This window comes from Siphateles boraxobius, unplaced genomic scaffold (genome assembly GCF_051911475.1).
Source record: "Siphateles boraxobius isolate OS27281-9 unplaced genomic scaffold, OSU_SipBor_1 142, whole genome shotgun sequence".
NCBI classification, from domain to species: Eukaryota; Metazoa; Chordata; class Actinopteri; order Cypriniformes; family Leuciscidae; genus Siphateles; species Siphateles boraxobius.
In genome coordinates this window covers 715313-740000 of record NW_027508747.1, presented here as the reverse complement: position 1 = coordinate 740000, position 24688 = coordinate 715313, and the positions used below count along the sequence as shown (strand labels likewise).

At 41.3% G+C, this 24688-nt stretch overlaps 1 protein-coding gene across 1 annotated transcript in view; it reads left to right on the top strand.

Annotated features, from left to right (window-relative positions):
* The first annotated feature begins 1728 nt into the window (after positions 1 to 1728).
* Positions 1729 to 24688, top strand: part of dst (dystonin) — a 241730-nt gene continuing 218770 nt past the window's right edge. Inside the window, exons 1-2 of the mRNA XM_077230331.1 lie at positions 1729 to 2012; positions 2235 to 2448. Coding sequence (XP_077086446.1) covers positions 1956 to 2012; positions 2235 to 2448 — 271 coding nt within the window. The 5' untranslated portion in view covers positions 1729 to 1955. The remainder of the gene's footprint in view (positions 2013 to 2234; positions 2449 to 24688) is intronic.

Sequence of the window (24688 nt, the reverse complement as noted above, 5' to 3'; positions counted from 1 at the left end):
ACTGCAGTTTGTTTGTGGTTTGATCTGTATAGTATAGTACATACTTACTATAACAGAATTGTAAGTTTGATTCAGTGTGTTATCCAGGCACCACATGCATGCTGACAAACCTACATGCACATTATGTATTACATATTTAGTTTATTTCAGATGTAGTGAAAGTTTATGATATTTTATGTGTAAATCTGTGAGTTTGGAAGCAACAAGGACTTACTGGACCACAATCTTTAATGATGCTATATTATTTTAACCTGTTGACAGACACAAACCAAATGTGTATATAAATTACATACTGTGTTTTTTTTATTAAATCCAGAACATATGTGTGGACACTTGCTGAAACAGTTTATAGAAATTAGTTGCCATGCATATTACTGAAGTCTTTCAATGCTTCTTCAGTGGAAAACCAAGCATTTCTTTTAAACTTGGGAACATGTCAAAATCAAATTGTTTTAAATATTATACCGTTTGTATTGTGTTTCTTTCTCCAAACCACACTGGAGCACATGCTGTCGGGCCTGTGTGTGTGTGTGTGTGTGCCTCGCACCTGTTCACTCACATTCATACTTTGACATGGTTTCCATTTTTAAAGTTGAAGATTGAGGGGACCAGGGAGAGTTGTTGGACCTTTTACTTCTGTGAATATATTTACACATGTTGTGTTTTCATGTTTTATGGGGACTTTCCAAATGTAATGGTTTTTCTACTGTACAGAAAAAAACTGTATATTTTGTCTCCTTACACTAACCTTACCACTAAACCTACCCATCACACACAAATTTGTGCCTTTTTACATTTAATTTTTTTGTATATTTATTAAACCATATCCTTTTTCCATTTGGCTGGTCCACACAATGTAGGTGATCTCAGGTTTTACTATCCTTGTGGGGACATTTGGTCCCGCAATGTAATATATAAGCAGGCACACACACACACACACACACACACACACACACACACGCACACGCACACGCACACGCACACGCGCACACGCACACGCACACGCACACACACACACACACACACACACACACACACACACACACACACACACACTTTGCTATTTCACCAGTGCTACGTTTTACAAGAAAATGCTATTTCAAAGTTCAAGGTTATTTCAATGTGTTACTTGCTGTTTCTTTGTTATTATTTTTTACATTTTCTAACAATTTCTGAGTAAAACATTCTTCACCCCCCCCCCCCCCCCAATGTAGGTTGTTTGATGATGCTTTTTTAACATGTAACATGCTTTTTAAAATGTAAACATCTAAGAACATAATAATTCACAAAGATCAAAAATGGAGAGGTTACATGCAAAAAAAAAAATAGCTTTAGCTGGGTAAACATAGAAAGTTGTGAAAATGTATTGAAGATTGCAGCAAAAATAAATGGGATATTTATATATTTAATATAGCCTATAAAAAAGTAATGGGATATTTCACTGAAAAATCAATTGTTGTTATTTTTTACTGTTGCAGCTTGACAGCCGCGCTCACTATAAATTGTTGTTTTAGCTCATAATAGAGGGGGGGGGGGGGGGTGTAAACAATGTAAATTATGTAGTAAAGAATTTTTGTATATAGTCTATTTGTTGAAAGACAACTAAATAAAGTTATAAATTTTTGATCAACACCAACATTACTTTTCGTTTATTACAAGTGAATGACGCACTGGTGAGAGCAGCATCAGTGCGCGCGCGTCCCGTGATGGCGCTGTAACACCAGACTCGCTCCTGTCCGTGTGTGTTCTACTCTGCGCGTGTCAGTGGATGGTGACGCGGTGTGTGTGTGTATGCTGCTCTCCCTCAGCGCAATCTGCTCTCTCTCTCTCTCTGTATCATTCTGTGTATCTGTCTCTGTGGGATTTCGCACTGTTTCATGCTTTGGATCAACCCGGGCGACGCGAGACGGAATACCGTCACAAGGGTGTGGTTCAATCCAAAATGACATCGCCGTATGAAACTGGCAAGTGGAAATAGGATTTCTGCCCATCATTTAGAGATGTACACAACGGTGAGTGTTGTTGTCCTGCTGGGGGAGCCACATGGGATTCATCCTGTGCTGGGGGTTCTGTTTTATTGTCGATCTGTGATGATTTGAGTCTTTACGCGAGGAGCCGATCTGTCCTGTAATCTCCGTGTATTGTGATCGCAGTAATGGTGAGATTACGCGCACAGCGTTGGGTTGGTTTACTCATCACGCGATTTATTGCTGGTCTATTGTCTCTCCACACAGAGCTCCGGGTCTGGGAACGCGTCTCTGCGCTGCTCCATGTCTTCATCGGCGGATTTCTCAGATGATGAAGAGTACAGTGTGAAGTCTGGCTCGGTGTCACCGGCACCGGGAGACACGCTACCGTGGAATTTACCGAGACACGAGCGGTCGAAGCGGAAGATCCAGGGAGGATCCGTGCTGGACCCCGCAGAGAGAGCTGTGCTCAGGATCGCGGGTAGGAAACAAAACATCCCATACACATCCATTCAAAATCAGGAGGCCTGTTGTCATTTTACTGTTTTTATCAATGATTCAAGAGCTGCATAAATAATTACAAACCATGACAAATTCACTTTGCTTGGGTTTTAAGGTTAAGTATTAAAAGGCACTGGAACTTTAGCTGGTTATGGGTGGTGGTCGGGATCATACATGCTTTACCTGTGAAATCTACAGGTCATCATCATCATCATTATAAGAAAAAATAATAAGTGTAATGTTTCTTCTGATGGACTCTGAAACTGAAACCAAAATATCCCCCACTCATACTGTCTGTCTGCACCTATAAACACCCATTCAACACGAGGAGGCCTGTTGTCTGATCAATGATCTACAGATGCAAGAGCTGGATAAATAATAACAAATGATGACAAATTCACTTTGTTTGGGTTTTAAGGCACTGGAACTTTAGCTGGTTATGGGTGGTGGTCGGGATCAAATCCACAGGTCATCATCATCATCATCATCATCATCATCATACGAAAGTATAATAAGTGGAACGTGATGGACTCTGAAAGTGTTTTGGTAGCTGGAAGCCAGTGTTGTTTTTAAAAGCTCAAGGCTGAAAGATGAATCAGCAATCTGTAATGTGTGTGTTCCCCAGCTCTGGAATGAGAGGACAGGCTCTCCTATAGGCTTCTGTAGCAAACTATTCAACATGGGACTGGGATCATGGCAATGTACTGCTGAAAAGAAACTTTCCAAAAAGGGTTTTTCGGTTTTTCGGTCTACGAACCATTCTGGGGTACCCAAAGAACATTTTAGAGAAAAGTTCTTAAAAAGACCTTTTAACAATCTAACATTTTAACTTAAACATTTAATTTAAAAAGAACATTTTAATAATCTAAATGACCTTTTGTGGAATTTAAAGATCCCATTAAGATTCTTCATGGAACCATCAATGGCAATAAAGAACCTTTATTTTTTTAACAGTGATTACATAATAATACAAATGTCATTATATCAATCAATCTATCTATCTATCTATCTATCTATCTATCTATCTATCTATCTATCTATCTATCTATCTATCTATCTATCTATCAAAAAACGTAATGACCTATTTACAAAGAGTCTGCAGTTAATCATTTGGTATTTCTATGAGAAATAGAACAATAATAACACACAGATAAAATAGCATGCATGGTGAGATTAGAAACAAAGCTGCATGGTGTGAAGTGTTCTGAAAGTTCAGATTGGTCTGCATCTGCTTGAGAGATGTTGTAAATGACAGTAGTCGAGTCGCATCATGTTCCCAGTGTAACCGCGAGAACAGGAATCATGAATCTTCTGGTTCTAGGACCTTGGAGAGCACGTGCACGCGCACAGACACATGGCAGACAGTGAACACGAGCGTGCGCGTCTAAAATAGAGGATGACTGTGCATGATGACACATTATCCCGTGCATGTAGTCACATATTTGATATATATATCATATATATAGCATTCCGGATGAATGCTGAACATACGTGCACAGTGTCAAAAAGAGTAGAATTTGTAAAATGAGCATGCAAAATCTCATGTCTATTTGTGTTATTGCTGGGAGTGATGATACAGTGACCGACACGATATAACAGCTCGTCCTCTTACCGGGCGCACGCGGAGAGTTACGGCTGAAGGGAGGAAGCCCCGTTCATTGGCCGGGCTGTGGATGTGGGCGGGCGGCAGGGGCGTCGCCGGTCCCCGCGCTGATCGCTCGCTCGCTCGGTCACTCGGGCAGGGCTTCAGTTCGGTAAATGACCAGTCTCGACCGCTCCGGTAATGGCCCGTTACGGACCGGCTCCGTACATGCTCGTCGACGAGTTGGAGTATCTCCAGGCGTACGAGGATGTGCTTGAGAAGTATAAAGGTAAAGAATCAAGTTTGGTGAAAGAAATGGGTGGAATTTTGCCTAATAACCCTGTCGTTCCCGAGTGGCAGCGCGAGAGTTAACGGTGTCAGAACATCAGCGTTATACATGTTACATTAACTGATACTGAGGGTCATTGTTTACAAAGCATGTTGAATTGGACTAAATGCAAGATAAAATAAAATAATACATTGCATTAACAGTGCTTGAATTTTAATCCATTGCATTTTCAAGGGTTACTTTTTTAGGGTCTGAAATTCAATATTTCACACACATTTTCATTATTAAAAATTAAATAATCCTACACTTCCAAAATATTCAGTGTGTTTGAAAATATAACCTATATAATATTCGACACAAATTCAAATTTGGCAGAAAATTCTACATTTTCAACTAGTGCAATTCAGCATGCTTTTTTATTTCAAATACATTTGTCATTATTTTTCTTCTATAAGTGCACATGCAGAAACCGTTTACTTGGTAAATTAACAAATTTGATGAACCTGATATATAACACAAGACATTTCTGTCTGTCTTTCTATCTGTCTATTACAAATATTGAAGAAATATCGCTCTGTTTATGTGTTCAGACGGATTATATTAGATTTTTGGGTAACACTACGATAAGGTTAACGCTAGTTAAATCATTACTAACTAACAATGAGCAATGCATTTGTTACACGATTTATCATTCAATAAAATGAACAGATTTTTATTTAAATAACGTGTTAGTAAATGTTGAAATTTAGATTAATAAATGTATTAGAAGTATTGTTCATTGTTAGTTCACGTTAACCATAGTTCATTAATGTTAACAAATTGAACCTTAATAGTAAATTGCTCCTGATTTTTGTAATTTAAGCCCATTGTGAAATTGCGATTATTGATCAGTGTGTTGTGTTGTCTCTGAATGCTCCTCCCCCTCATGCATTTACAATGACATGTGGATCATTAGTCCTGGTTTAGGGATGTGTTTTTCTCTCAGCATCATCCTGCCAGTCTGTCTCTAAAACATGCATTTAGGAAATATGATGATTGTTGAGTGTTTGATGATGATGATCTGTGTGGTTTCTGGTGATTTGTAGCTCAAGCAGAGCAGAAGAGAGTCTATCAGCTGTTGAGTATCATAAGCTCACAGTCAGCTGTGATGGAGCTCAACAGTGTGTGTGTGTGTGTGTGTGTGTGTTTGTGTGTGTGTGTGTGTGTGTGTGTGAGGCTGCTGCAGTCATATGATTAAGGGTCATTGATTCTGTGATTTTTGCTTTCTGCAGGCAATATTCTTGACAAATAAGTTTTTATCTTTATTATCTTTAGTTTTTCTGTATTTAAGCTGTTTTTGTTGGTTGACACGAACCGTGTTGAAAACACTCAAACATTGCTGATTTTCTCATATAGGCGATGTCTGGTTAAAAGTCCCTCTTGTTTTGTCTGTCAGGAGTGTTTGACTAGCGGTCAGAGGTTATCAGAGCTAGTTTATTGGTCACTGTTAACAAAGCCTGGCTGGCCAACTAGTGCAGAAAATATTGAGGTATAAAAAATGAATATATATATATTGCTTTTGATGCTATTCAGTATAGCATGTATCTGCAAATGCGATCGTTTCATTCAAACAATGCTTAATAATGAACGTAATGCAAAATATACCTGCTTGCAGCTTTAGTAAAACGTTTTAACTCTGCTCTGTGGAAACTGATTTTTGAACTGATTCACAGAAATGAATCGTAATAACATTTTCTACTGAAGTTTAAAACCTCTTACTTCTCTCATTGCGAGACACAACACAATGATTTATTGTGTGAATATTCAATATATGGCCTGCGCTGTATAATGTGCTTTAGTTTATGCTATAGCTGCAATGAGGTTGTCGTGTTTTCTCAAAGGAATCTTTTAGAAACAAATCTTTTTGCATTAAGGAAGATTAACAAACACAATAGCCTCACTTGTTTACTGTAACGTTTTCTTGGTGATGTCAGTTGTGATTTTAATGACAAAAAATGACAAACCAGTTGCAAGAAATGATAAACTTGAGATATATATATATATACAGTACATTGAAGAAAACCACATTGTACTTTATTCTTTGTTAAGGCATTAATGACACATACTATTTTCCTCACGTTGAATCCAGTTTTAGCTCTTCCAGTAACAATGACTTTTAAACCATGTGAGCGAGGCTTCACACACTCTGGAAACTGTGATGCTCTGAATATCCTTCCTCGAAAATCATCACCAGAAAATTCCAAATGCATAAAATGTGAATACAAAGCAATATCATTCAACAATGCTATATTTTCCCCTTCACTCCCCTTGTCAGGAGTCTCTTCCTGCAGTTTGGGTTCTCTAGAGAGTGGGAAACATTGACAATGATAAAATTGATGTTTGGTGGAAACATTCCTGGATGTGACGTCGTAGGGTTATAGAGTAACACTGATGGAGCTGTTCTCAGAACAAAAGATGTTCACATGCACTGTCTGGCCTTTTTCTCTCGCGCTAAATGTCTCTCTTTAGCCCTACTGTGAGAATTCATGCTGAATGTATATTGTGCAGCACTGAGTGCGTAGGAAGGGTCCGTGTTGGCGAAGCTGCATTGATTTATCAAGCATAATTTAAAGTAGTCTACAATTTAAACTACAGTCAATGTACACTTCATATGTGGGGAGAGGGCAACAACATCTATCAAAATATATATATATATATATATATGGAAAATAAATACAATAAATTCCAACAAAATTAATTCCTATATACTTTTTTTTTTCTCCCAGCGAACGCCTTGTGGAAGGTTTTTCTTTTGTAAATCAATGACAGAATTTGGTTTAACTGCTGCCACTATCTCTACGAAAGTGATCAGACTAGCAAGGTTTTGGCGGAGTCGCCTGCGCACTCGCAGTAGTGGCCAAGAGCGTAAAGTTGACTGACAGGTGATGAGAACCAATCAGATTGGATAAAATAACATGTATCAAATTCTGATTCGCCAGGGACGCAGCGACCTGCGCCCGGAGGAGGATCTTTAAGAGACACATTAGAGACCAGCTTCAGGTCACACACTACTATCTAAAATTTAAGGATTTAGATAGACATCCATTTGTCCGGCGTCCCTCGCCCATGAAAACGCATGAAACATATTGAAAAACATAGAAAATAGTTAGTTTTTATTAAATGCTGAGCCTCTAACTACCAGACTGCACATCGTATGAGTAAACTAATTTATTTTTTGTATACATGTATATTTCTCGAATTTTGATGGGGGCGACGCCCTCTATAGACAAGCCGCCACTAATATATATATATATATTTTTCAATAGCAGAAATAAAACAATAATTAAAAAACAGTTAAAGGTACAATACGTAGGATTTTTCGCCAGCAGGGCTCGCTAACCTCTTCCAATAACAAAGGCGTATAATGATGACGCAAAGCATTAAGCGGAATTATGGATCTTGATGTCAAGCTGGTGGATCTTTTATGGATGAGTGAATACATTGATGTTTTTAACATGATTGTGGTGTGAAGCAGGGCGCGATTGCTAGACGTATACCAGCGCCACACGCAACGCGAGTCCTGCGGATATAAAGGAATAAGTACATTTCATTGTACCGAACTACACGCGAGTGCTGAATTAATTCTCACACAGATAAGTTTATTTGCGAATTAAACTTGAGGTAACGCAGCGCTGTTTCACTTGCTCTAACAGTTACACTATCACACTAAACGGCATTTGAGTGTGTTGAATGTTGTTAGTTAGGTTGTTTGTTGGCTCTATGAGACTAAGTAAGCTAGATCAACATTAGAATAACATACAGATCATATTGTAACATTTCATCATGTTGAACTAAATAACATTGATTCGTTTTATGTACATTTGCTCACCTGTCTAAAGTAACATGCAACACTCGCGTGTCTCTGTCAAGTCGAAGTTAGTCGCGGACGTGGAGCTCTCGGCATCTCGAAACATGTCGATCTTCGTTTTAGTCCTCTTTTTGTCTCAAAGTCTGCTTGTCATGGTCCATAATGTTTGAACAAAACAACAAAGCGTGAGCGTCCTGCTAGGCATAACGGGCATAACCCAGTTGTCAACGTCTGTCGCCATGGTAACTATGTAAGTATGAGCGGAAACCGAGGCTAACACGGATATGACGTCATTGACTGGCGACTCCTCACCCCTGCTCACACGCCCCGTTTCCTTGGTTAAATTCGCTATTTTCTCACGATTTACAAATAGTTGGAAACATTTGGGATATTGTAAGCAATCAACTAAACAAAATATATAACATTGGCCTAGTGGTTTTTGGATATTTTACTGCAAAAATCCTACATATTGTACCTTTAAGTTATCAGAAAAAAAATCAGCACTGATATTTGGAAAAATGAATAATAATCATTTGATTTTCTTAAGGAAAAAAATCTCTCACAACTAATGCTGTAAACTACACAGGAAATTTAATATTAACAACAAAGCCCAAACTATTATTCTCAACTGCTGTTTATTTTTAGATATCATAAAAACTTAAATGTTTGTATACAAATTAGTTGCACATAATGTATTCAAACATACATATATCATCAGCAGTAAATACTAATCTCTGGTGTTTTTACAGCTAACTGATGAACTGTGAACACTGATAACTTTCTGAGGTAAATAGCTGTTTTACTGACGTCTTTCTGCGGTTGAAACACTGATTGATAGATCACATGAGACATGATTCATTTCAGTAAGTTGTACTATATATTTCAACACTTTTTGATGTTCATGCTTGTTTTTTCATGCTATAACTTGTAATAAAGTGGAAGAAAAGACTCGAGGCGCTACAGCGATCTCTCACGTCACATTAAGAGAACAAAACACCATTTATTGTTTGAATTTCATGATAAAATGGACAGAATTTGAAAGAGGAGACTTTGTTTCTTATCAGAAGTAACAAACACAAAGCTCTTTGATTATTGGATGTGAGGCGTTAAAAATCATGTTTGAAGTAGGGAAAAACCACGGACACGACAACCCTGAACTACAGGAGATTAAAATAGAGGTTTTTATGAAGCTATTTTTGAACTGTAAATGCGTTAATTTTGCGTTAACTTGCTCTAAATTCAACACGAGAGACATGTTGCAGTCTCGTTTTTCTGCCTCCCCTTTGATTGACAGGATATAATCCGCCCTGATCATCAAACAGTCGGTCGATGGCCGATAGTGAAAATAATTGCTTTTATTGGCCGATACATCTGTGCATCTCTGTTTATTCTCATAATGCATGTTATGTTTTCATTGTTCAGTAATGATTTATTAAAAAGCAGAAATTAATCACTTATCAGACACTTAAACTTATTACTTATGTAATGGTTGATTTGTAGGTTAGTGTCCTGTTACTTTATGGAATTTAGTTGGTTTTTGGTTTTGAGATTAGTAGCATTGAAAATGTGTGGTACAATACCTGTATAATTGGGTATTAAAGGTTTTTCTTGTAATGGTGTTCTTGTAAACCAGAGGCGTTTCATCCAAGATGAGATTATATCGGTTTCTTTCAAAACGTCTTAATCTTGTACTTTTGATCCGGACCCAAACGCGCACGTTTAAATAGGCCTGTAAATTTGAGACTTGAACATGGATCTGTTCTTCAGGCTCATGCACCATTACCATCGCTCAGGCCTGGAAATGTACTAACAGGTCACGACCAAAAATTGCAAAAGCCTTTGTCTTTTTAAACATTACGTGCCTAAGAAAGCTCAAGATGTACTCAGGAGTGGGTGCGTCTCGCAGGTTTCTTTTGAGCCTGACTCCTTTCTGCTACGATAAGAAGCTCTTTCATGAAATTCTAAAGATACTGTACAGTGTACACACAACCAACACGTTTTACATCCGTAAGTCTTTTGTGATTTATGTGATTGAGTTCTTATGTGTGTGAATAGCAGAGAAGAAAAGCAGCCAGGGGATTTGAAATATTAGCCCTTTCTGGTGATTACATGTTGTTTTGTCGGTGTAAACCATAGTACTATGATGATTAGAGGATTGCAGAAAATCTGGAATTCCAGGGAAACTCATTTGCATAAACGAGCCAGTAGTATTTGCACTTATTAGCTGTAGTATCCCGTCACACTGTAGTAAAATACAGGGCTTCGATATATTTAGTTCATACGCTCAGACACGTTGCATTTAACCAGGTCACATGGATTTAATTCATGTGCCATCAAATATATTGCTACTTTCATGCACAACTTTCTCAGGTTTAAGTTTTGTGGTGGTCAAGGGTGTCATGTTGTAGCACACCTGCAGCAATTATGTGTTAAATACATCTCTGAGACACAACAGTGTCCAAAAACCTGAGAAAGACATCAAGGCACGTCTAAATCCAGTGTTGCATGACGTGCCGTCTATGAAGGTGCCTTCATCTGGTTGAGTTTTGAAGCAGCATAGATCTATTCCTGGCTGCTATTGATATCCCATAGTCTTTGTTGTTGGAAAAATACAATATCTGCTTTAAAGTTTATTTTTTCTTATTTCTTATTTCAGTTTTCTTATTGGGCGGCAGTGGCTCAGTGGTTCATGTAGGTTGTCTACAAACCGAAAGGTTGGTGGTTCTATCCCCGGTTCCACCTGACCAAGTGTCGAGGTGTCCATGAGCAAGACACCTAACCCCAACTGCTCCCGACGAGCTGGATGGCGCCTTGCATGGCTGACACCGCCGTCGGTGTGTGAGTGAGTGAGTGAATGGGTGAATGTGAGGCAATATGTAAAGCGCTTTGGTGGCCATTGGGTCAGTGAAAGCGCTATATAAATGCAGTCCATTTACCATTTCATTCTGGAATCTGAAGGTCAGGAATCAGATACTTGTTATAAAATTCGAATTTATACTTAATGATTCCTGTGTGCGCATTTAATGTGATTTTGAACCATTCAAGTGCAAGTAGAGGCGAAAGAGAACTGAATTTGGCACTCGCGGGCTGCTTTCTGTGCTGCACACACACACATCTGAAGCGCACACACACACATCTGAAGTGCACACACATCTGAAGCGCACACACATCTGAAGCGCACACACATCTGAAGTGCACACACATCTGAAGTGCACACACATCTGAAGTGCACACACACACATTTGAAGCGCACACACATCTGAAGCGCGCACACACACATCTGAAGCGCACACACACATCTGAAGTACACACACACACATCTGAAGCGCACACACACATATCTGAAACGCACACACATCTGAAGCGCACATTGCACACTTGCACATATCTTTCATGTAGTGCGCAAATACTGAATTGAGTTCTCTTTCGGGTCTTTTTGTGCTTGAATGAACATAACACAAAAATCGTGTAGTGTATTTGTAATAATCCATTGAAGGCAAGTTGTATAGAGAACCCAAGTGCAGTTTATTGATCAATTAAACAAAACCATGGCGTGGCATGAGGCAAAAGCATAAGACAAAAACCATGACATGACACGTACCGACAGAGATTACATTGAAACAAAACTTGACAAGGACACATGACAAACATGAGGGCTTAAATACACAGACTAATGACAAGGGACACCTGTGAACAATGAACAGACGATTAACCAATGACAAGACACACGGCAGGATCACATGACAAACAGGGAATCACATGACAGTTCATGGTATTCAGCTGCAACAGAATGCTTTGCAAAAAGACACAGAATAAATATGTGTGATATATAAATGTTGAATTTTTTTTTTTTTACTTTATTGGAGTCAAAACTGTGAATCGATACGAATCGGAACCGATTCAAATAATACCCAAACCTAATTGTATTCAGTTAAATATTTGCGTGGTTATCTTTAAATCCCACCGACATTGTTTTTGCATCATTAGACGTGATGTTCTGGTGCCTTGGAAGCCGGTCTGAAACTAGTTTTGTTTGGAGACTTTGCCGTGACTGATGGTGCGTTCACGTGCTATGGAAAATATGATTCTTTCCACTTGTGAACTGGTATTTACCAGTGTGTTGCGTTCAAGTGCTTTTGTTGTCGTAATGTGCTAAAAAGATGGAGATCCAGACCTGTTATTTAGCTAAAACTATTTTAGATTGCCTAAGTCATCTGCTACAGCAAGAAGATGATTTATCAAAACGCAAACGGTAAATAATATGCTGTATATTTTCTAGATCATGAATAGTACATATTTTTACCATTCACGACTCTCAAGTCAAGTCAAGTCATCCTCATTTATATAGCGCTTTTAACAATGTAGATTGTTTCAAAGCAGCTTTACAGAGATAAACATATACTTTAAGGTAACAGAGATTGGTTTGGTTTTATAGTGGTTCTTGAAAAATGTTTTTTCCAGCTAAAGTTGGTTTTGATTGCTTCACTTCCGTCTAAATGATCATTTGTTATTAAATTAGGGGCCGCTAAGACGACACCGGTCTCTCTAAACAGACTTTAAACGTGAACCTGTGATAGATGCTGATGGCGTTCACATGCGCATTAAGAATTGATTCTATAGTTATGTGCGTTTGAATATATGTGCGCAGGTTTGTAATTCCTTACAAACCATGCCTAAACAAACTACTTGTCTTGTCTATAAATTTTGATGCAGAATTTTATTTTATCTTATCACTTTGGGTAGGTACGCGAACCGAAAAATTCCACAACGCTTTATCTGTAGAGTGGTATAGGGATCCTCCTTAGGGAAAGGCTAGTTGGCACTTCAGCACTGCATTGTCATCGGGTCCAGGCGAAAGTCCTTCGTCAGATCTGGAAACGGCCTGGATCCGGCAGGCTGCGGGAAAACCTCGGGATAAACAAAGACACTAAAATTAGCGTAGATGCCATTCTTCTTATGATGTAACGAGTACATCAGGATATGAGGGAAGTGTTCCCAGTTCCGGCTGACCTAATCTAAGCAGCCTAATATTGAATTATAGAAGTCTATAGAGTGTTATGTGAATGCTAGGTCAATGCTAGGACTCTCGCGTTGCTCTCCGAAATTTTGAAAAGGTCAAAGGTTATCTCATCTCGGCAACTCGTGCATCAAAATATTCTTAGAGCTGCCCAGTGGAAAACACCACATGAGGGGGTGTTCATGTGCATTTTCCACGTCGGCTTTTGGTATTTACCATAATTACCATAGCATGTGAACGCACCATGAGATCTGTTAAGGTTTCTGACAGGATTTGGTCAAGGATTGGACTTGTGCTATTTGCTTGGACTTGCTCCTTGGTACGAGTTTTCCAGTTCTGGACTTGTGCAGTGAACCACTGACTGTCGAAAGCGACCGATTTGAAACTCTCGACATATTCAGAAATTTCGTGCGTCATACATTTCTCACGTAAAGCACACTGGAAACTCTGCTTGCTATCGATTCCAGTGTAATTTTATGTTAGCATGTTGCTAAATTAACAGCATAATGCTCCAATAAGCATTAAAATAGACTGCACTTGCAAATATTGGGTAAAAAATGCACAATAATGGTTTAAATGATAATCAAAGTTGTATGGAAGCTTGTTTCCACCATGTGACTCTTTATCTCACAATGAGAAATTGCTTAAAACAGAGCTTAAAACATCCTCCTCATTATAAACAAAGCATTTATTTAATCCAAGAAAGCCACAGAACAGAGAAGCATTCGGATCCAGACAGCGAAACGGGGATTTACAGTTTTCATTTTGTGTCAATATGTTGAATTTAGGGGTAAAATTATACCCTATATATTGTATTGACAACTCATCAATTAAATATTTACCATCTTATTCTGCATAATTGGATGTTCACAGGCAAATGTCCTTTATGTATTTCCCCGACGTGGACATCAGGCTCATATAAATATCAAGAAACACGATTCCCGGCTGCATGTCAATATCACTGGATCTTTAGTAAGTTGTAAGGAACACTATATGGAGTCCAACCTTTAGTTTAAACTGATAATTGTTTGTTTTACTGGCGTTTTCGGTTTGGCCTGTTAACTCCAGTCACGCAGCCGCTCTTCTGCCACTCGGTCCGGCTGAGGGAGTGTGTTCCCGCGGGAAAGTCACGTCAATGCAAACACTCTATATTTTAATGGCGTCCCGGATCACGTCTGAGGATTATATGTTTGTTCAGAGCATTTTATTTTGTAATCGAGGCACAGTGTAATGGAGAGGCACAAAGGAACTTTTGTTGAAAGATGAAGCAGAAACTGTATTGGATCTGTCCGTAGCTGTTCCACAAACTGTTACGATTTCATAATGCTTTGTCTGTAAATCATGTTTTTTTGATCATGTATATGTTTTTTTGTGTGCAAAACGCTTTACTAACATTATAAGTGAACCTCAAGAAACATATTAAAATAAAAAATAAAAATTCAATCACTCTTCATATTAGTTGTTTCATGGTCGTGGTTCCGTTATTTGTTTGTGAAAGTCTGAGGAAAGTGTTTCTTTCCGCTTGGCAAGTGTAAACTTTTGAAGTAACACCCATAAATAGCTGTCTAGCCAGGAATGTGTAATATTACACCTGTGATGAGGCTCCGGGTCACCGATACTGGGACAGGGTCTCTAGCAAGCTGAAACACTGGCACAGCAAATGCCAAAGGGTCCACTGTCACATGACCTGTCACATGACCCGTCACATGACCCACCCTCCACCACTGACATGCTGTTTGCCATCTTTGAATGACACAGTCAAACCTTGTCTAGGGGTGTTTCAAGTAATGTGTGTGTGTGTGTGTGTGTGTGTGTGTGTGTGTGTGTGTGTGTGTGTGTGTGTGTGTGTGTGTGTGTGTGTGTGTGTGTGTGTGTGTGTGTTTTTAAGGCACTTTCTCAGATGATCAGGTCCTTCTTTTTTCAGATTCAAAAAGGTTTCTGTACGATTTGTATCTGTATTCTGGAAACCATGATGTATTTTTAGCTCCAAGGTAACTGAGCATATTACCTTGATGATTTGATTAGAATATTAGAAGTTTTTAACCCTCACATATGAAAAAAAAAAAAAAAAAAACTCTGAATCTTTTTTGGATCTATGGAAATAAAGGTTTTGCATATGTGTTTTTTGTTGAGTTGAGTATCATATTTGATCAGAGGTGTAATAGTTCAGGTTCAGAAAGTAAAAGTCCTCCTCAGTATTTTGTTCCAATCACCTGGATTTGCTGATTAGCACAGTTCTTAGAACTAGATCGAAGAACTAATTAGTGAAATAAATAAACATATGCCAGGAGTTTTACTTTATGATATAATAAGGAAATGGAGCTCATACTCAAAGAAGAAGAGACACCATTTTATTCAGAGGCCGATATATTTATATGGCCAAAATTAAGATTAAATTCTTAGCACTTATACTGTAAATCAATGAGATCTTTATAACAGTATAGCAGATCAACTTAGACAAAATACATTTGAATATGTAAGTTGTCACTGCCAGTAGTTTTAAATCATATAATGCAAAGCAATACAATGATGATTGAGAGATGAACAACTAAACCTTCTTCAAAAGCCTGACGATCATATTTGATCCTCACATTTGAACATGATTTTTCTAAAAATTGTTGCATTGATAACCAATAAACCCAAATTGCTTCAGTCTAGAAGGTGTTCATCTTGAAACAATGCTAACTTAGCAATATTTCAAGATGAACACCTTCTAGACTGAAGCTTTGCTTTGCATTATGTGATTAACAATATAAAAGTTATTCTTACATTTACGTAACATCATTGTAGGGCTGAAACGATTCCTCGAGTTACTCGATTACAAAAATTCCTCGAGGCAAAAACTCTGCCTCGAAGCCTCGTTAAATTCCTATGACGCGCACTATACGCGCGGCGGAGTGATTCGATTGTTTCACACGGACCGTTCATTCACACGGACCTGTTCAGGAAGCATATATTTTGAATTTAGTTGGCGCGATGGCGGAGAATTAATATGTAAATAAACGGCAGAAATTGTCTAAAGTGTGGGATCATTACACACTTAATTCACTTAATACACTTAACTCGCTGAAGCAAGGTAACGTAGTCTAAGCCTATTGATGTTCGCTGATTTTAATCTCATACTGTTTTTGTAGCGATGTCGTCGTGATGCGGTTTGACTAGATATGATTTTTAGCTTTGATGACATTTTTAAGTAGTAAACCTAACTATCACGTTCAATTGCAAAAGTATAGCCTAAAAAAGAACCCCTAGGTCCCCTACACACACACACACACACACACACACACACACACACACACACACACACACACACACACACACACGTAGTGTTTCCATTTTTTACGGGGACTTTCCATAGACATAATGATTTTTATACTGTACAAACTGTATATTCTATTCCCTTACACTAACCCTACCCCTAAACCTACCCATCACAGAAAACTTTATGCATTTTTACATTTTCAAAAAACATCACTTAGTATGATTTATAAGCTGTTTTCCTCATGAGGACCAAAAAATGTCCCCACACGAACAAGGATTTCAGAAATTGCCATCCTTATGGGGACATTTTGTCCCCATAATGTAGGGTTTACCAGGCTTTTACCATCGATCGATTAAGTGCTAGATGAATCGATTACAAAAAGAATCGATAGCTGCAGCTCTTCATCATTGTTATGTTATTAAAATCAGAGCTGAAGGTGGACATTTGTACAATAATACTAAAGGCCTTTTACTTGCTAAAAACTATCAGTCAGATTACAGAAGGCATGTAGCAGCAGGTTTTTCAGCAAAATTTGATCATGTTGATTATTAAGAGGCCTCAGAAATGTGATACAGCAGGCTTTAGGGGTAATGTTGCTGTGAATTACTAACTGCGCTTTTTCACAATCTGAAGAAAATGTCAGTGGTGCTTGTCTGTTCAAAAGTCGTTCGTTCTGGTGTGTTGCCAGGGCATTGTTATGCGGTTGCTAGGGCATTGCTATGCGGTTGCTAGGGTCTTCTAACTGGTTGCTCACTGGCTCAAAGAGCTCACCTCCCAGTCACTATTATATCCTGGGCTGTTGAATTTGGGTCGCTCATTCATTGTAAATCTGTGGGCTTTTTTGCCTTTCTGGAGGCAAAAGTTCAACTTCAAGCAAACAAGCTATACAATTCAATGAAATCAGAACCACAATATTGGCCCAATGCGATTAAAACCGCAAAAGACTGATTAAATAACACCTGTGGCTAATGATACGATGTTTTCAGCTGTCTGCTATTTTTATGCCTTGATATCTGAGCAGTAGCAATATTAAAGTCACATATTTTTCACAATGTCAAATTTAATGCAGGGTTAGAGGTTTGTTCTCTAGCCTCAAATATGAGCAATATTAATGTGCTGCTTGCCTTAGGAAACACCGCTAATGATCTTCATATAAATGATTCCTTTTGACTTTCAAAATAACAGCTTTCTAAAACAGTATCCCCACTGTTTTCCTGTTTATCAGACAGTCTCTTAGAGTCCATTTACTTCACATGGCCTTTGGTAATATTCCCGTCATAGTCCTTAGATGATTTCAGTTCACAAACATGATGAAAAGAGACTTTAATGGGGATCAGCTGTGTGTAGATGAGTGTCTTGGACATTTGTTTCTTCTAGCTATTTCATTTATTGACTGGTTTCTATTTCTTTGGATAAAAAGGCATTTGTCTATATTTAGATATTCCTACCTCACACTATTTGCCACTATATGCAGTATAATGTGCACGATATTATTTCCCACAATGCACAATCTCTTCTTTGACGTATCATTTGACCAGACTGGCAAATATTACGAGATTATAGTATATTGTAAGGCTGCTGGATTTATCAAACAAAAAAAACAACAACAACAACCTGAAATAGCAATATGACTTTGGGTCATTATCAAATTGTAAAGGCTGTGATTTAATGAAATAAATGTATGTGCTGCATGTTTCAGAGGGAAGCACAGCTCTGTGCTTTATAGACAAAAAAAATCAGATTCCTATATGTTTAAATAAATTATATTATATTTGTTGTTATTTGTTACAGTTCAGTTTGTTTTCATTAGTCACATGTCTTCCTTTGTTTGATTTTCCTGCCACTCCTTTGTTACCATGGTCACCGTCGTTATGAGTTTGTTTGTTTCAGCTGTGTATCATTAATTGACCCTTCACAAAGACCCGCCCCCCTTAGTTACTGACGCTATGTCCGACAAGCTACGCCGCTCTCACGCACACACCATGTTCTCACGCAGAGAAAAATATATTGCGGATCTGAGAGGAGACTGACAATACGCTGACAGACAGGCCAGACCAGGTTACTTTACTTTTGATATTAAACATATTAAACAAAGTCTCACCTTTCAAATTTGGTCATTTTTAAAAAGAAATGTAAACCATAAATACCGTTTTGTGGCCCTTTAATGTGTCGTGACAGATCCCTGTAGAGCCTCAGTTAAAGCTGCTCGTGAACCGATCATCTCTTCCTTCTAGTTCATTTATAGCATCAAATAAACATGAATGAACATCAGAAGGAATGTTGTTTTAACCGCGGAAATGCGTCAGTATATTCAGTTTTTCAAGTTCAAATCCTCCCATGTTAACTTAATCTACTAACTCTCCTGACTGCTTTGACAGACAAAATGGCGGATGGCGAAGTATGATTGGTCAGATCACCTGTCAATCAAGCTCCCTGCGAAGGGTCAATTACCTTTAATTGTGTCAGTATTTAAGTTCCTCCTTTTCCTCTGTTTGTTGTCCGGTCACGTTTGTGTTAAGGTGTTTCTCCTCTGCCCTATGTCTTGTTGTTGTGTGGATTATTAAAAACTAAGTTTGAACTTAATCTGTCTATCTTCTGTCTGTTTCTTGGTTCCCTACTGACATTATTATTTTGAGAAGTACATTCTATTGTATAATAATATTATATTTCTGTCATAATTTATTCAAGTTAAACCGAACTTTTATTTTGACTGGTTGTAGTGAAGTGTTTTTGACTTTTTTTTATCAAATAAAATGAGGAAATGCTTATTAAGCGTTCTCTCAGAGCAGCTCTGGATATGTTCATGTGTTCACGTCTAATGCAGTGCACTTGACTTGATGTATGTGTTGTCAATGTGTGATGATTGAACACACGGCTATAAAATCATCATAGCCACAATCTCTTCCATGATGCATCATTTGACCGGACTGGCAAATATTTTGAGATTATAGTATTTTGTAAGGCTGCAGGATTAAAGGACAAGTTCGGTATTTTACACTTAAAGCCCTGTTTTAAGATCGTTTCTGGTGAAATAGAACAGTTAAGATTGAAATTTGGACACATGCTGCTGTCCCGAGAATTTTAGGTTTTTGTGTTAACCCCACCCCCCCCCACCTCCACAATGGTTTCATATGGGCACTGGAACAATCATTCATAAAACTTTAGTTTGCAAAGACATGAAACTCACGAGTGGTTTGGGGTGTTCACTAATATGCTCATAGAAAGATCGCTGCAAAAGATGCTTTCCAACAGGTGTTTTACCATTTGTTGTAAAACTGTGGACCTATTTTGGGCTTTTTAGCCCTTCTGCAGGCAAAAGTTCAACTTCAATCACTTAGAAAAGTGCAAACAAGCTATTCAATTCAATAAAATCAGAATCACAATATTGGCCAATAACACCACACAACCGGACATTCTTCCGCTGAGAGCTTGAATAATAGACACTCCAGCCCAGTTGGCGGCGATAATGCACCTTTGCCAATGGTTGGAGAGCGTAGCCTACGATACCGCGACTGCATAACTACAGAAAGAATACAAACAACCCCATTTCCGTCTCCGGCGGTGGAGTAATACCGTACCTCACAGAACATCCTATACAAGTCAATGGAGTTGGACAAAAACTACGATAAAAACCTGTTGGAAAGCATCTTTTGCAGCGATTTTTGCGTGAGCATATCAGTGAACACCCCAGACCACTCGGTGAGTTTCACGTCTTTGTAAACTAAAGTTTAATGCGTTTTATGAATGATTGTTCCAGTGCCCCTATGAAACCATTGTGGAGGTGGGGGGGTGCTAACACAGAAACCTAAAATTCTCGGGACAGCAGCATGTGTCCAAATTTCAATCTTAACCGTTCTATTTCATCAAAAACGATCTTAAAACAGGGGTTTAAGTGTAAAATACCGAACTTGTCCTTTTATAATAAAAGCTAAAATAGCAATAGGGCTTAGTGTCATTAACAAATTGCAAAGGCTGTGATTTAATGAAATTAATGTATGCGCTGCGTGTTTCAGAGCGACGCTTCTCTGTGCTTTATTTACACGTAAGCAGTGTCTCGTAGCGGCTCGGTTCACAGTAAAACTCATCTATGCGTGTGCTGGGAGTTTATATTGCTTATAACCTTCATGTGAGAATGCAACATCCACCAACCATCTACCCAAACTTATGAAAAGTGTTTGTTAACAAGATGTTGCCAAGAAAAGAGAAGTTCTCTTACGAGAGGTTCTCTCGTATTGCGTAAGTTTAGCTTACGCTACGGGAAAGATTCATCTTCTCGAGATATTGAAGCCAAAAAATGATCCTTAATTTTGTATTCATTGTCAACGCAGTGCAGCAGCTAGCAGACCTAGAGCAGGCCATCTCGCATGCTCATTGGCTGCCCTGCGGGCAAATGCTACTGCCTACCAGTGAGCCCGGCGTGACGTCACGCCCAATGAAGGGCGCCCGCGCCTTCATAGCGTCATAGCCCGCCAGAATGGGCGTGGCTTAGCGTATAAAAGTAAGGGCTGTAGGCTGAATTCCCTGATTTTTCGTCTCTTCAGCGAGCTCTTTGCATCGCTGGATCTGAGAGAAGCCACCGCCGCCGTCGAACAGCGAACAGCCAGCTTAGGACAGCGCTGAGGAAGCCGGCCGTCTTCGCCACCTTCAGTCATCCGTGCGAGCTATGCTATCCGGCGACGTATCCTTTACCTTGCTACCTATTCTAAAAGAGCAGCGAGTGTCTTTTTAAAGATACCTCGCGCTTCCTGCGGCTCGTGTAGAGCCCCGCTCAGGGCCGGAGACCGCCACTTGATCTGTGCTCTCTGCCTGGGCCTGGAACATGCAGAGCTCACCCTCGCGTCCGGAGGCTGCGAGCTCTGTGAAGCGCTCCCGCTGTCGACCCTGCGGGCTCGACTCGAAGCCTTCAACACCACAGCAGTCACTCCGCCCTCTGTGGGACCGCGCAGGAAGAAGCACCGTTCCCTGAGACAGCCGGAACATGTGGCCGCAGCGACGCGCTCGCCGGATAACCTCCCTCGAGCCTCACTTTAGCCTTCCCCGCCCCCCCTCACCGACGCGCAGCTGCTGCTCACGAGCCTCACTGCCGTCGCATCTGAGGATGAGGCCGAGGGACACGCCACGAGAGACTGCTGCTCCATCCTGGCATCAGACAGCGAGGAATGGTCGCTTCACTCTGCCTCCTCGTCGATCCATGAGTCAACCCGTACCCGCGCTGGAGCTGATGCGGAACTGATGCACCAGCTGACGCAAGCTGTTGACCGTCTCGGGCTTGGGTGGTCGCTGCCGAAGGAACCCGAGCCGAACAGACTCGACGGCTGTTTACTTCAAAGTCGCCGCCGTGCAGCTTCAGCAAACAGGCCCGCTCCATTCCTGCCGAAACTCCACTCGGAGCTGACGAAGTCATGGAACGCACCATTCTCCTCGAGACTTCAGTCCCAGGCCTCCGCGTCGCTCTCCCAAGTGGACGGCACAGCCGAGAAAGGGTACACGGCTATTGCCCCTGTGGAAGAGGTGGTCGCAGCACACCTTTGCCCACCCTCCGCGAGATGGCGTTCACGGTCAGTCCTCCCGTCAAAAGCCTGCAGAGCCACTTCCGCCTTGGTCGGCCTCGCATATGCCGCCTCCGGCCAGGCCGTGTCTGCTCTCAACTCCATGGCTGTGCTACAGATCCTGCAACCCGACCTCCTCCGTGAATGGGATGAGAAGGGCCGGGATCCAGCTGCAGTTACAGACCTCTGGTTGACGCTCGCGGATATGAGGGAAACTGAGAGAGCAACCTTCCTGAACGCGCCGGTCTCCCCCACTGGTCTCTTCGGCCCAGCGGGGAACGGGATCATTGACCGGTTTTCTGAGGTACAGAAGACCACGCAGGCCATGAACCTCTTCCTGCCGCGATGCTCGAGCTACGCTATAGGCCGCTCTCGCGAGAGACAAAGAAAAGAACAGCCTCGTGTGCGAGCCAGCGCCCAGCGTCCAGCACAGCCTCATCCTTCGCAGCGACGTCAGGGCGACCGCTCTAGGTCGCGCTCAGATAGACAGGCTACTGCAGTGGTTCATCTAGCTGCCAACGAGCCGGTTTGTTCACCCTCTCGCCTGCACACAAACAAATCTCAAAAAAAGTATAATGTCTGGTCCGGCTCACGCTGTTGGTGTTTTAAGTGTAGTGAAAGTGCCCATGCCCCAGTGTTCACCCCTACACACGAGCATTTTGAATCTCGTGTCACAGATTGAGACAGAACTGCTATCTCACAGAACAGTGCTTCTCAGTCACCTGGAAAACTTGGGTCTCATGGTCAACTGGACCAAGAGCTCATTACTGCCCAAACAGTCAATTTCTTTTTTAGGAATAGAACTGGACTCGGTGACCATGACGGCTCGTTTATCGACACAGCGCGCGCTGTGTTCGCCACCTAGCCACATCTTTACAGAAGGGAAGCTTTCTCCCTTTGAAAAAATTTCAAAGGATGTTGGGCTGTATGGCATCAGCTGCAGCGGGGCCTACTGCGCATGCGCCCGCTCCAACGCTGGTTGAATGCTCGCGCGTCCCGCCGAGCCTGGGTTTCTGGCGGCCAGAAAATCAGAGTGACTCAGACCTGCATAGCGGCTCTGCAGCCCTGGTTAGTAGCCGACTGGTACCAGCAGGGAGTGATGATGGGAACCATCTCTTATCGGAAAGTCATTTCGACAGATGCGTCCAACTCGGGTTGGGGCGCGCTGTTCAAGGGCAGACCGGTTTTCGGCCAGTGGTCAGACCAAGAGAAGTGTTTTCACATAAACTGTCTGGAAATGATAGCGGTTGAGAATGCGCTGAAGCGCCTCCTCCCGTTCATACAGGACCAACATGTTCTTGACGCTCGGACAAAATGTCTGTGGTATCCTATGTAAACCGTCAGGGCGGTGTCAGATCCAGAAATCTCTTCAATCTGGCGGAACGCCTCCTTATTTGGTCTCAGATGCACCTGCGTTCACTGAGGGCGGCGCATGTGCCTGGCCATTTGAACGACGGCCCAGACAAACTGTCCAGGGACAATGTTCCCCCAGGGGATTGGTCCCTGCACCCCCAAACGGTCCAGAAGCTGTGGCGCCTATTCGGCGAGCGGAAGTCGACCTATTTACGTCAAAAGACAACGCTCAATGCCCGACGTTCTTCTCGAAGGACGTGGACGCGCTGGCCCAGGTTTGGCGCAGCCTCCCGCTATATGCTTTCCCTCCGGTCTCTCTGTTACCACAGGTGATCAAGAGAATCAGGGAAACGCGCCACTCGGTGCTCCTCATAGCCCCTCGTTGGGAGAATCAGATTTGGTTCCCGGAACTAGCACGGCTGTCACTTACAGCTCCGTGGCCGATTCCGGTGAGGGCAGATCTCCTCTCTCAGGCTCGCGGCGTGATTTGGCATCCCCATCCAGAGTGGGTACTTGTTGCCATGCCAGAAGGAGTGATGAACACGATCACGCAGTCTAGAGCTCCTTCCACGAGAAGGCTCTACACGTCTAAATGGTCGGTGTTCTCCGGATGGTGCACCGACAGAGGTCTGGACCCACGGACATGCGGGGTGGCGCATCTGCTCACCTTCCTACAAGAGCTGTTGGATAAGGGGAGGTCCCCATCCACGCTCAAAGTATACGTGGCGGCCGTGGCAGCGTTCGCAGAATCAACGCACGGCCAGTCACTGGGAACACATGAGTTGGTCATCCGCTTCCTTAGAGGAGCTAGAAGGATGAACCCGCCACGTCCCCCGTCGGTTCCTATGTGGGATCTGTCATTAGTCCTCGAGGCCCTGAAAGCCTTTTCTTTTGAACCACTAGACTCCGTGGGGTTGAAAAGCCTGCCTTGCAGGCTAAACTTTTGTCAGTTTGAAGGAGAGGTGTATTCTGCCCAGATCTTCCTGCTCAGATCACTCTCACGTGACTCAGCTCTCCTGGTTGAGCTGCACTAGTAGGGTATGTGCCATATGCCTATACAGACCGGCGCGCTGCTCTGTATTCCCTATGTGTGCTTATGTGCAAGTGATGGCCCGCGTGGCTGGCCACCTTATTTTTTCCACTTATGGGGTTCCCCTGAAAGTTCGGGGTCTCATGGTGGATGCTTGGCGCGCACGGCGTTGACAAAGTGTTCCCGTAGGATAAGCTAAACTTACGCAATACGAGAGAACCTCTCGTAAGAGAACGATACTCGGTTACTAACGTAACCTCGGTTCTCTCTAGAGAGGGAACGAGTATTGCG